The sequence below is a fragment of the Chelonoidis abingdonii genome, chromosome 20, assembly GCF_003597395.2.
Source record: "Chelonoidis abingdonii isolate Lonesome George chromosome 20, CheloAbing_2.0, whole genome shotgun sequence".
Taxonomy (NCBI): Eukaryota; Metazoa; Chordata; order Testudines; family Testudinidae; genus Chelonoidis; species Chelonoidis abingdonii.
In genome coordinates, this window is record NC_133788.1 from 2039631 (window position 1) to 2053899 (window position 14269).

General features: G+C 48.0%; 1 protein-coding gene across 1 annotated transcript in view; it reads left to right on the forward strand.

Moving 5' to 3' along the window:
• Positions 1-14269, forward strand: part of TSPOAP1 (TSPO associated protein 1) — a 181227-nt gene that overhangs the window by 10202 nt on the left and 156756 nt on the right. The window contains exon 2 of the mRNA XM_075059526.1: positions 13719-13826. Within this exon, the coding sequence (XP_074915627.1) occupies positions 13719-13826 (108 nt within the window). The remainder of the gene's footprint in view (positions 1-13718; positions 13827-14269) is intronic.

Genomic DNA, 14269 nt, shown 5'->3' on the forward strand with positions numbered 1-14269 from the left:
CTAAAATAAGCTTTATTAAAGAAAAAAAAGGTTAAAATTATCATAACCTGATTGATTTTTCCTTGTTTTAAGATCCAAGGGGATTGGATCTGGACTCACCAGGAATTGGTGGGGGAAAGGAGAGGGGATGGTTAAATTCTCCTTGTGTTAAGATCCAAGGGGTTGGATCAGTGTTCACCAGGAACTTGATGACAAAGCCTCTCAAGGCTACCCAGGGAGGGAAAGGTTTTGTGGGGAAAGAGGGTGTTCCAGACACTAAGGAATCTGGATAGTGGCAGCAAACCCAGATCTAAGCTGGTAGTTAAGCTTAGAAGTGTTTATGCAGATTCCCCACATCTGTACCCTAAAGTTCAGAGTGGGGGAGGAACCTTGACAACATGCATCTGACGAAGTGGGCAGCCTTTAAGGTGCCACAGGACTCTTTGTTGCTATTTTTATTGGTGGTCTGTGGGGCAGGGTGTACATTTAAGAGTCCTCAGACTATTGCAAAGTTCCCACTGGGTCCATGGGTCAAAAGTCATAACTAAACTTTCAGAGCAACACTTTGCTGTGCAAAGAACCTCACTGAAGGAGGTACAGCCTGCCCTTAAGCATTATTTACTGTGTGGTAAGGAGCTCTTTGGGGGTTAAGTATAACTCCCTGGGGAAATATTCTGCCCTTTAAAGCCCCTGCTCTTTGCTTCACTTCCTTCCCAGCCTCATCTCCCTCTGCTCTGTCTTTGAGTGTCTCTGCTCGATTCTTCCCACTCCATTCCCTTCCTCACAGTATATCCCAATCCCTCTGTGCTATGAGGGCAGGTCTACACTTAAAATGCTGCACTGGAGCAGCTGCATCACTGTAGCACTTATGTGAAGATGCTCCTAAACAGCTGGAGAGGTTCCCCTGTTGGCATAGATAATCCACCTCCGTGACAGGCGGTAGCTCTGTTGAGGGGAGAAGCTTTCCCACCAACATAGAGCTGTCTACGCAGGGGTTAGGTCTGTATAACTACATTGTGCATCCCTGAGAGAGAATCATAGAAGATTAGGGTTGGAAGAGACTTCAGGAGGTCATCTAGTCCCACCCCCTGCTCAAAGCAGTAGTGTACCTGACTTCAGCCTTACTCCCACCTCCTTCTCCACTACATCCGCTAACAATTTAATGGTTAATGGTTAGATTCAAATGTCATCAGGCCCTAGAGTTAACAGTCCAATTAGATGAATGGAGATAGGAGATCAGATCTTTCAGAGTCACCATTGCAGGCTGTCTGCAGACTCAGGGCTGGTCTACACTGGAAATTGACATTGGCCTAGTTACATCTCTCTTGGATGTGAAAAATACACAGCTATGTCAACCTAACCCCCTATGTAGGCAGTGCTAGGTTGGAAGAATTCTTCCTTTAACCTAGGTACCACTCTCGGGGAGTTGGATTAACTACAACGACAGAAGAGATCCTGCCATCACTGCAGAGAGCGTCTCCACTGAAGCGCTACAGCAATGCCACTGTAGCTTTTTAAGTGTAAACGTACCCTAAGGGAGTGTCACTGTGGTGGTTACACTTGGTTTGCTTTGGGAAGACTTTCTTTGTACCCTGGAAGACTAAGGAGTTGCCTTCTGTTTTAAAATGAAACCTGAGATTCTGAGAATATGAAGCAGGCCATATAAATGCATCAGATGAGCTGGACAGAGCCCGAAGACCACGGGTTTGATACCGCTGCTCAGGGGACACCTGAGTTACACTCAAGTTAATCAATCCATTGCCCAAGATATTATCAGCAATTAGATTTATAATGAAGATTAGGTGGTGGTGAAGAACAGTTTATTATCTATATTTATTCTGGATTAATTTTTAAAAAATAAAACAGAAGGAAACAAACAAAAAAGGATATAATAAACCAGATATTTAGCTGATTCAACAATAATTATTGCCAATCTCCGGATAAAACAGAGCCAACATATAGGACTACTACTTTATGTTTTTTAGCTTCTGTTGTCTCTCTCTTTGTCTTTAAATTTTGGCACAGGAAAGGGCCAGTGTATGATCATACGTTCCGTTTATATTACATACAAATGCAATCTGATGAAGAAAGGAGGATGTCATTTACGAATTATCTAGAATTTTTAATTCCTAAGTGTTTTTAATTTGTAAGAAGTATTCCTATTGACTGAGCATTTTAGCAGCCCTTTCCCCGTGTTACCTGATACACCATTCAGTACTCTGATTTCCTTGCAATGCCTCCTCTTGAGGTTTAGCTTGAATGCAATAAAAATAAAATTATTAAAAATCTATCTCTACGCTCAACTGCACATTTATCAGGGTAAACAGGAATAGAAACTATTCAGTGGGTGAAATCCATTGAAATCAATCACAAAATTCCCATTGACTCTTTGGAGCTGGGATTTCAACCTGTACGTGAAACATGCCAAATTTAACATTAATGTAGCAATCTTCACTGCTGCAGGTCTTGGCTTCAGTGCACTAGTAACTTCCCTGTTAAATTGGTTTCGCAGGACACGTGCATCATATCCAGAGTTCTTACGATAACTTAAACCTAAGGCTCTGATCCCACAAAGACTTATATACGTATACTTCACACACTGCCCCTGGGAGAGTGCTTTCCGGTGTGGTAGACAGACACATGCTAGCTCTGCTCAAGCTAGTGTACTAACAACAGCAGAGTGGCCATGGTGGCAGCACATGGGGTCAGGCGGGATTGTACCCAGGTGGCTAGCCTGTGCCACCCCAGCCAGTGGAACTACTCATAAAACTCTAGAAGAGCAGCAAAGAGTCCTGTGGCACCTTATAGACTAACAGATGTATTGGAGCATGAGCTTTCGTGAGTGAATACTCACATCCTCGGATAAATGTAGTGCAAATTTCCAGGGGCAGGTATATATATGCAAGCAAGAAGCAGACTGGAGATAACGAAGTTAGTTCAATCAGGGAGGATGAGGCCCTCTTCTAGCTGTTGAGGTGTGAAAACCAAGGGAGGAGAAACTGGTTTTGTAGTTGGCTAGTCATTCACAGTCTTTGTTTAATCCTGAGCTGATGGTGTCAAATTTGCAGATGAACTGAAGCTCAGCAGTTTCTCTTTGAAGTCTGGTCCTGAAGGTTTTTTGCTGCAAGGATGGCTACCTTTAAGATCTGCTGTTGTGTGATTCAGGAAGTTGAATGCCTCCATACAGGTTTTTGTATATTGCCATTCCTAATATCTTATTTGGTGTCCCATTTATCCTTTACCCGTAGGACTGTCCAGTTTGGCCTATGTAGATAGCAAGGGGCATTGTGCATATTGAGTGTATTCAGCGGGTGGCTCTAACATTTGCTGCAAGCACGGCGGCATGCGCGGGGGGCACTCGCCGATATCACCGGTCCCGTGGCTCCGGTGCGACCTCGCAGAGTGCTCGGAGGGTCCACTGGTCGCCGCCAGCTCCACGGAAGCCGCAGACCCTCCGCAGGCACGCCTGCGGGAGGTCCACCAGAGCACGGGACCAGTGGATTCTCCTCAGGCATGCCGCGAAGGCAACTTGCCTGCCGCTCTCCGCGTGACCGGCAAGCACCCCCTGCATGCCGCCTCCAAGCACGCGCTTTGCGTGTCGGGGCCTGAGCCGCCCTGCATAATTTAATGGTGGATGCAGGTGAATGAACCGGTGATAGTGTGGCTGATCTGGTTAGGTCCTGTATGGTTTCCGCCACTTGGTATCAGATGTGGGCAAGTGTTGGCATGAGTTGTTCATGGATGTTCCTGAGAGAGTTACTATGGTGCGATGTGCGGTTACTGGTGAGAATATGTTTCAGGTTGTCAGGTTGTCTGTGGGCGAGGACTGGCCTGCCACCCAAGACCTGTGAAAGTGAGGGATCATTGTCCAGGATGGGTTGTAGATCCCTGATGATGCGTTGGAGGGGTTTTAGATGAGGACTATATGTGATGGCCAGTGGAGTCCTGTTGGTTTCTTTCTTGGGTTTGTCTTGCAATAGAAGGCTTCTGGGTACACATCTGGCTCTGTTGATCTGTTTCCTTATTTCCTCGTTTGGGTATTGTAGTTTTGAGAATGCTTGGTGACGATTTTGTAGGTGTTGGTCTCTGTCTGAGGGATTGGAGCAGATGCAGCTGTACCTTAGTGCTTGGCTATAGATAAGGGATCGTGTGGTGTGCCTGGGATGGAAGCTGGAGGCATGAAGGTAGGCATAGCAGTCGGTAGGTTTTCGGTATAGGGTGGTCTTAATGTGACTATCACTTATTTGCACCATGGTGTCTAGGAAGTGGACCTCCCGTGTAGATTGGTCCAGGCTGAGGCTGATGGTGGTGTGGAAGCTGTTGAAATCGTGGTGGAATTTTTCCAGAGTCTCCTTCCCATGGGTCCAGATGGAGAAGATGTCATCAATGTAGTGTAGGGAGAGAAGGGGCATGAGTGGACGAAAGCTGAGGAAGCATTGTTCCAGGTCAGCCATAAAAATGTTGGCATATTGTGGGGCCATTCGGGTGCCCTTAGCGGTGCCACTGATCTAGATAATTCTTTGCATGATTGGTGCCTTAGAGGCTCACGTTACTGCCCAGGCACCCAGCTGGATTTTCAGACATTCACTGTACAATGAGTGCTTGGCATTGCGGTAAAACACATACCAGATATTCACTAATATGTCCAGGATTAATCTCAGTTTTAAAGGCACAGTTGTTTCTGCCCTTTGGTCCTGGAAAGTCCTATTGGAACAATGTTTTAAAATGGGAAAGCAATTTTTTTCGCTCACTCACAACTCAAAAACTGGATAGATTTTGCTCAAATTTTACCAAAAAAAAAAAAAAAAAAGTCACCTTGTGACAGAAACCAAGCATGTAAAATTTCTGTTCAGAAGGAGTTTCCAAGATGTATAAAAATGTGAAAAGTGACTATTGTAAAGGAAATTGTTTGGCATGCTTAATTATAGTATTTACTGTAATAGTCCTCAAGTATCAGAGCAAAGAATCCTGTGGCATCTTATAGACTAACAGATGTTTTGGAGCATGAGCTTTCGTGGGTGTCATGCATCTGACGAAGTGGGTATTCACCCATGAAAGCTCATGCTCCAATATGTATGCTGTAATAATCCTGAGGTCATCATTTAAATGCTTTACTCCTCTCATCATCTCTTAATCTTCCCTTCTCTAAATGCAACAGTCTCAATTGGGTTCACTTCTCCTTATAGCTAAGTGACTTGTCTGGTACCACATGGGAAACTTGTGGCAGAGGCAGGGGACAATCAGTTTTTCCATTGCCTAAAGCATAAGACCAGCCTTGACCAAAGCAGACTTCAGCCTTTCATTACACACCTTCCAACTCTGCACTGAATGGGGCAGAGGAACTGTTGGGAAAAAGCTATCTGTGATCAAACTTTCTCCTAATGGGCCTGGTCTATACTACAAGTTTATCTCGAATTCAGCAGTGTTAAACCGAACTAATTCTGCACCCGTCCACACAACGAAGCCCTTTATTTCGATATAAAGGGTTCTTAATATCGATATCTGTACTCCACCCCGACAAGGGGAGTAGTGCTGAAATTGACATTGCCATTTCGAAGCAGGGTTAGTGTGGCCACAATTCAACGGTATTGGCCTCCGGGAGCTATCCCACAGTGCACAATTGTGACCGCTCTGGACAGCAGTCTGAACTCGGATGCACTGGCCAGGTAGACAGGAAAAGCCCCGTGAATTTTTGAATTTCATTTCCTGTTTGCCCAGCGTGAAGCGCTGATCAGCACAGGTGACCATGCAGTCCCAGAATCAAAATAGAGCTCCAACATGGACTGTACAGGAGATACTGAATCGGATCTCTGTATGGGGAAATGAATCTGTTCTATCAGAACTCTGTTCCAATAGACGAAATGCCAAAACATTTGAAAAAATCTCCAAGGCTATGATGGACAGAGGCCACAACAGGTACGTTACACAGTGCTGAAACTTAAGTAGCTGAGACAAGAATACCAGAAAGCCAAAGAATGAAATGAACGCTCACGGAGGGAGGGGCGACTGATGACTGTAGCTATCTCACAGTTCCCGCACTCTCCAAACACCATTTGAATTCTTGGCTGAGCTCGCAAAGCCTGAAGGGTCAAAAACATTGTTACGGGTGGTTCAGGGTATATGTTGTGGCCCCCCCATGAAAGCAAAGGGAAAAAAATCCTTTCTCATCTTTTTTCAGTGTCACCGTATGTTTACTGGATGCTGCTGGCAGATGCAGTGCTGCAGCACTACGCAGAAGCATCCCCTTCCCTTCCGGACAGCAGACGGTACAGTAGGACTGATATCCGTCATCGTCGTCCCGTGAGTGCTCCTGGCTGGCCTCGGTGAGGTTGACCGGGGGCGCCTGGGCAAAAATGGGACTGACTCCCAGGTCATTCTCTTCTTTAAGCTTTGTCTAATGTAGATTCACTCCTGCCTGGAATATCATAGAAGCTGGAGGCTGCCCTCCCCTCCCCCCTTTGATCTCCACTTGCAGGGGCAATAAAGTCAGTGTTATTTCAAATTCATGCATTCTTTATTACTTCATCGCACAAGTGGGGCGATAACTGCCACGGTAGCCCAGGAGGGGTGGGGGAGGAAGGAAGCAATGGGTGGGATTGTTGCAGGGGCACTCCCTAAAATGGCATGCAACTCATCATTTCTGTGGGATGTCTGGGGCTCTGACCAGAGCGGCCGTTTGCCTATCTGGTTCTTTAGTAGGCTTACCTGATATTCTAGGCAGGACTGACTCTCCATTAGACAAAACTTAAAGAAGAGAATGACCTGGGGAGTAATTCCCATTTTTGTCCATGCGCACCTGACCAACCTCACCGAGTCTGACCAGGAGCACCCATGACAGCAGCAGATGGTACAGTATGACTGGTAACCGTCATTGTCAAATTGCAAATCAGCAGATGGTACAGTAGGGCTGGTAACCGTCTTTGCTAACTTGCAAAGGCCAGGGGATGCTGCTGTGTAGTACTGCAGTCCCGCATCTGATAGCAACATCCAGTAGACATACGGGGACAGTGAAAAAAGGCTGAACAGGCTCCATGGTTGCTGTACTATGGCATCTGCCTGGACAATCCAGGGAAAAGGGCGCAAAATGTTTGTCTGCTGTTGCTTTCACGGAGGGAGGATTGACTGACGACATTTACAGATAACCACCCATGACAAATTTTTGGCCCCATCAGGCTATGGGATCTCAACCCAGAATTCCAATGGGTGGGGGAGACTGCAGGAACTATGGGATAGCTATGGGATAGCTACCCACAGTGCAATGCTCCAGAAGTCGACGCTAGCCTCGGTACATGGACGCACACCGCCGAATTAATATGCTTAGTGTGGCCGCAAGCACTCAACTTTATAAAATCTGTTTCCAAAAATCGGTTTCTGTAAAATCGGAATAATCCCGTAGTGTAAACATATCCATGGATACACACAAAGAAGTGGAATTAAGATTGTACAGGCAATGTTATTACTGGCATTTCCTAACTTTTGAGTGTTTGGCTTTGCAATGGCATTTTCTAGTGCTTTTTATTAAAGCAGACAAAGAAACAAAACCAATCGAATAGCTAAGTAGGAAGGTATCAGATTGTAATGTTCACTGTCAGTAGTCTCTTGTTGAGTAAGACCTGGTGTTGGAACTAGATTATTAACAGTCCAGGCATCTTGCTTCCTGTCAGAAGAGCACAGTATACTGTGTAAAGTCCCATGAGGAGCTCACCCAAGTAGAGAGGCCTGCTCGTTTTCGGGGGCTAGGGAAAACTTGTTACACTTGTGTGTATTCGGCCGGTAATCAGCAGTTGGAAACAGTGTTCAAAGTACTCTCTGTCTCAGCATTGAATGACCACAGGCTCACCCTGTGAAGAAAGGAAACTGCTCGGGATCCTCAGGTCACCTCTTGAAATTGTTCTATTTGGGTCAGTTTGTGAGAGATGAAGAAGCACATAAAATGACACTTTAGAGAATACTGTGTGCAGTTCTGATCTGACTTTGACAGCAACCTTGAGGTGTTTCTGTGCCATTGTCTTTTTGCCTGGCTGCTAAGACTTTTTCTTTTAGATTTGCTGTTCAAGTGTTTGGATGGAGAGGAATTGCTTCAATGTCAGTGAATTGGAACTGGTCATGGTTCCGGGTGAGATGTCCCTGTCTCCTTGCTCACACATTTAATCCTTCCTATTTGTCTCTCCCGCTCAGTTTTAGGGGCACATTAACTCCTCAGTCCTTTACCTGGACTCTGAACCAGCCTACCTGATCCTGAGGATGGCAAGGCCAGTGTGGAAAGGGCTATCAGGTTGCCTTGCTGCCCCTCTCAGGAAAGGACCCATTGATCTGTAGAAGAGGGCAGAGCAGTCTGCCTGTCAGCTCCCCAAGGGGCCTTTGCATCTTTACGGTGCCAGCAAAGCAGCATGGGCTAAGGAGGCTGCTGGAGGTGATGTTTCCTGTGACCACATGTGAATAAGAACAGCTTGTGTTGCTTTTTGCAGAAGTAGGAACATAAACCCCATTGTCTTGGCTAAATGTCAGCGTAGGTTTGACTAAATTCACCCTGTTGATTCAGCTGAACAGAACTGGACTTTCCTCACTTCTGTGGTGAGCGTGACCTGATCATTTAGCTAGAAGGAGCTTGTGACAGGTGCACTGTGCTAGGACACTGCACAAGGAATCTGAATGTGGGTTGCATGAGCAACCTTATGATAAGAGAATAGCAGCATTAGCCACCCCCAACAATAGCTCTTATTACCCGCGACACTGGGAGTTCTTAATCAAATCGTTCAGTTTCTGACACTCAACATTTTCTGCAGAAAAAACCAGTTCTAACAATTAGTGTTTGAAGGCACCATGCTGTGTTCTTGAACATTTTGCAACACGCCAGATTCATTTGCGTATTGTTTAGCTTTTTTGTTTTGGTTATTGTATTGTTTGAAATCTGATTGAACTTTGTGAGGTTTGAAACACAGTTACGATGATTCTTTATTTCACTGTCACCTTTCGGTTTGTTGGCTAGGTTTGTTTGTATCAGTGTATAAGGGACAGACACAGGAATACCAACTGGAAGGACCTGCTACTACAATGTGAAGCAAGTGCACAGAGACCTCTGCCTACCTGGAGCATGGCTGAGCGTACTGGGACTCAATATGGTTGCAGGGCTCTGCCCAGCTGTTTCACATGGCAGGAGCAGGGACTAAGATGGGGTACTGGGATCCTTTGTAGATTTTGAGCTAACACTCCACAAATGGCTTTTTAACATTATTTTGTTGGGATTTTAAAATGACATTGGAAATTTTGTTGGCTATTTGGTTTTTGGCTGTAGTTAAACTGTATTTTATGACCCATTTCTTGCTATAATAGGCTTCTTATATTTTTACTGATCCATTTAGCTTTTGCTGGGCAACATTTTGCAAATGTTTCTTTAACTGCGATTTTTTTAATGACTAAATCAGAGATTTTATTTTTGGTCATGTTTTGCTACAGAGATGGCAAAGTAACTGCATCCTTGCTTTTGTGATGAGCGGAAAAGGCCTGTGCTCCTTTTCGGGGTACATTGAATTGCTAAAGGAAGTTTCTGGTTTTGTTCCTTGCATGGCTGTGCCAGGTCTTTTGCAGAATAATTGTGATGTTTTTATTTGCTTAGAGGGCTGTGGAGAGTTTGCAGTGTGTAACTTTTCTATTTTATGCAATTTTGCTATGGTTTTAGAAGCAAAGGCTGAGAGAGGTTGTGTTCCTGTACTGCTGGTGATTACCCTAGAATTTCCCCAAGAACACGTGCTGCATCACTGCACTCATGCACTACTTCTTTCCCCCGCCCCTGATGACCTGTTTCGTTCGCTGTCAAATTCTGAGTCTAAGGGTGAACTTGAGATGTATGCTCCTAACTCCCATAGGCAGACTGAAAATCCCAGCTTAATTCCTTTACGAGGCAGGGATCTTCAAAGGAGCCTCAAGGAGGCTCTGGCGCCTAAGTCTCTTCGGTGCCTTTGAATAGCTTAGTCTGGAGAGCATTTTGTGCCATAAACACTTAGGAATATTAGCATGGCCTGGAAAGAGACTGCATAATTGTTTGTGGTAAACAATGGAATGTGTAATAAAATAAAAGCCATTTCATTCTAGTAATGAATATTTAATAAGTGTAGCCTGAAGGCTAGACAGTCCCTCCTGTCTCGGCAGGGCACACACATCCTCTGGAGAAGAGCCCAGGGCAGATCCATCCCGAATACAGCTGGGCCCTCTCAGCCCTGAAGTTCTATGGCAGGAAGGAGCCCCATCCAGCGCGCCACAAAGAGGTGGTGAATCCTCCTCTAGAGCCTCTCACCAGGGCCAGCCTTTGGCTGCGTAGGGCACCTGAAAATTTGGGGCACCCCTGGGTCTTAGTGTCCACCCTCCTGCGTTTCCTATCCCTGGTCTGACCCTTCCTGCAGGCTCCCACCACAGCTGGCTGCTGCAGCCTGGTGAGTCTTCCTCCAAGAGGGGATCTAATATGTACAAGTGAAAAGCCCTTCCAGCCTGCTTGACCTATTAGCACAACATTGAAACTGTTAAAAGAGCCATTCAAGGGGTAAAGAAGCCATTTAACAGGCATTTGCCAACCCCAGCGATATACTGTCATTTTTAACCAATTATCCAGTAACTGAGGAACATTCAGTTATGATGCCCCTGCTTATTACCCTGCCCAGATACGGATTGGCAGGGTGCTAGCTTTGTAACAACAGCAACCCAGTATTCCAGGCAACACACAGAACTGCCTCTGAGTTCCTAGGTGCTGCTGGTAAAAGCTTTTGGGCAGATTTTCATGGGGCCTGTGGCTTGCTGTGGTGAGTAGCCAGTCAGAAGCTTGACACTGACATGGTGACAGCTTGCATGCTCAGACGTCATTTTCAGGACATTGCTGTCTGTGGCATGCCTGCGGCTGGCTGCTTAGTAGCAGGAAGCCAAAACCACAGAGTTATCTATATCCATATCTAAACACAGATCTGCTGTCGTTTTTGACATTTTGAAATTCAAGTTATGTTTTGCAAATAATTCCTAAATATTCCTTCTCTTCTTCAAGACTCCTCCAGCTACAGCCTGGGCAAGGGGGCTCACCCCCACTGCATGCCACAGACACATGCACCTTTTGCAACATGACCAGGGGCTGGGGCCAGGAAGCCAAGCTGAAGTAAAGCTTTTGCCCGCTCTCTCAATGAGCCCATGAGCTGGGACTGTCATTTCCCGGCAGTGAGGTGGCAAGCAGAAGAGTAACTGAAAGACAGAAGATGCATTTTCTGCCTAGCATTGTCTCCCCGCTCCCCATTTTGTGTGTGTGATTAGTCTTGTTTTGATTTGAAGGGATCAGACATCAACCACAGCAACTCACGACAACCTAAACCAACTGTCACTTTTCCCCAGCAACGAGAGTTAACACCGTCTTCAGGGCCATCTCAGAGACTGCCAGGCAGGGGGGAGTCTGAAGGGAATCACAGGCCTCAAACACATGGAGCTGTTCAATAAACGAGGAGTCCGGTGGCACCTTAAAGACTAGGATTTAGAACACCTTAGCCTTGTTGGGCCCAAGACACAGCCTTTCCTGTGCTCATCAATCCTCCTGCCCCAACAACAGCATTTCTGCTCTGCTTCCCATCCATTGAGACTGCATCTAGCGCCCCCTCAACAGCCCAAGGCCAGATTCCCATGGGAGTGACATTTAAAGGTCACATTGGCAGCTGGGGTCAAGCTGCTCCACTGAAGTCAAAGGAGCTGTGCCAGTTGACACCAACTGAGGAGCTGCTCGGACTGTTTTCATAGAAATCTCTGCTTAGCCCAACCTGGCACACAGCTGCTGTTGAGGTCAGGAGGACATGCCCTCCCACTCCCCTGGATCGCTAATCCCCCATGCTCCCCATGCCAGGACTCTGCTCCCCCAGGAGTCACTGATCTCCCACCAGAATCCATGTCCAGCAGCCCCCACTAGAGCCCCGTGCCCATCTGTGGGTCACACGGAATGTATAACCTTCCCTCCATCTGCCTGGCAGATCACTGCTCCTGGGGGTGGCTCTAAGCTACCATGACAGAATTCAGGGGTGGGGATCAGGCTGTGTGGACACTAGCTGGGTTACATGGTGGAAGGGAGAAGGAGCTTGTTGTGGAGCTGAGGACTCTGCTGGGCTGCTAGGAAGTCAGTGGGAGGTGTGGATGCTGCCCAAACTGTGCTCAGCTCAGATTGGTTGAACTGTTTCTCTGTTCTCAATTCAGGGGTGGCAGAACCTTCCCAAAAGTGGGGGGGCCAGGGACTCCCCAAGACCCCATCCCCAGCCAAGCCAGAAGCCAGAGTAGGGCTGGGGAGCCTGCCCCCGCATCGGGGGTGGGCAGGCTGAAAGCAGCTCCCTGCCTGTGTCCCTGCCCCTGAGTTCCCCGCCCAGGCCAGGTGGAGGGACCCAGGCTCCCCACTGCTGCCCACGTGGCTCTTACCATGGTGAGTATGGCTCCAAGGCCCCACCCCTCAGCTGGAGCCAGGTGGGAGTAAGAAGAGCTGCGTGGGCAGCTGTGGGAAGTCGGCGCAGACCTCAACTTCCCAGGCTCCCTGGCTGGGCTCCAGGGGGGAAGAGGAGGAGCAGGTAGGGTGACCAGACAGCAAGCATGAAAAATCGGGACAGAGGGTGTGTGTGTGGGGGGGGTATTAGGAACCCATACTAAAAAAAGCCCCAAATATCGGGATTGTCTCTATAAAATCGGGACATCTGGTCACCCTAGGAGCAGGGGGTGGGGTCCCAGGGTGAAAAGTGGACAGTCCAGGCCCCTCTGTTCTGATGCACCTGTCTTCAGTCACATGTGAATCCTCCTGAGGTCTGTGCTCTGCAGGTCTGAGCTCACCAAGGGATTCTCCAGCATGTGAAGTCTTTATGTCAGGACAGGTGTCTTTCTAAAAGATAAGCTAGAGCTCAAACACAAGGGATTGCGGGTGAGGTTCTTGGCCTGTGTTATCCAGGAGGACAGACTAGAAGATCACAACAGTCCCTTAAAATCGAAGACATCTATCCCCTTCCCCACTAGTAGCAGTAGTTGTGTTTGTAATGAAAAGCAAGTGTGTGCAGAGTTCCAGAGGCGCTTCACAATAATGACAGGGTGCTGCTTGCTAGGCAGCCGTCCGGCCTCCCGACAAAAACCCCAGCTGCAGGGCCGAGAACGAGACTTCCAGGCCAGCGGCAGAGTGGGGCTGGTGCAGGAGGTAATACTGGGCCAGAAGCTGTCAAGGGCTAGGAGCTATTGCTGCTGCTGAGCTTGGTCTCCAGGAAGACCTGGAGCCCTGTGACTCCCATCCCCTTCCCAGCTCCTCCTGCAGCCTCCCATCCCATCCCCCTCCCTCTGCAGCCTCCTATCCCTCTCCCAACTCCCCCTGCAAACTCCCATCCCATCCCTCTCCCCTTGCAGCCTCCTATCCCCCTCCCAGCTCCCCCTGCAGCCTCCCATCCCATCCTCCCAGCTCCTCCTGCAACCTCCTATCCCATCTCAGCTTTCCCTGCAGCCTCCAATCCCATCCCCCTCCCCCTGCAGCTTCCCATCCCCCTCCCAGCTCCTCCTCCAGCCTCCCATCCCACTCCCCCTGCAGCTTCCCATCCTCCTCCCTCTCCCCCTCCAGCCTCCCATCCCATCCCCCCCCTTTAGGAGGAATTCCTACAATGTGAGGCTAGTGCAGGACAGTAGGGGTGGGCAGGTGTCCATCTGAGCTCGTTGCAAAATGGCAGTGATGTCCTAGCTTGTCTCTCCCTTCCCTTCCTCCATAGTGTTGTGCTGATTACAGCTACCTGGTGAAGCAGAACACGAAGCTCCTGCGGGCGCTGGAGGAGTTACAGCACTGCTGCACCAGCCTGAAGGAGGAAAACTGTCTGCTGGTGAGCATGGGAGAGCGGCCTTGGGTAGAGTCTGTGTTGGCTTGGGAGCACGAATGAACATGAGCTGGAGGACATTGTGCAGGGCCAAGGGATGCATGGATCTTGTGAACCTCTCCAGAAGCCAGTCAGGCCCACTGACAATCAGAGACCCAATCCCAGGCTGACAGCACTAGGGGCGGGGAGGGAGCAGCTGTTGGGAAGAGGCAATGTTGATTTGTCTGCTGACACAGCTTAAGAATAGCAGCAAGGCAACTGCTCCCTGAGCCAGGCTTCAACCCGGTCAGATCTAAAGGCCACATCAAACCCAGCACTGTGGGCCTGCATTAGTGCCACAGCAGCACTACAACTTCATTGTAACTCATCTCCACACGCCATCACCCTCTATCTCACTGCCAGGAGAAGTTCCACAAAAAAGTTCTGTAAGTGGTTTAACTACCGAGCCG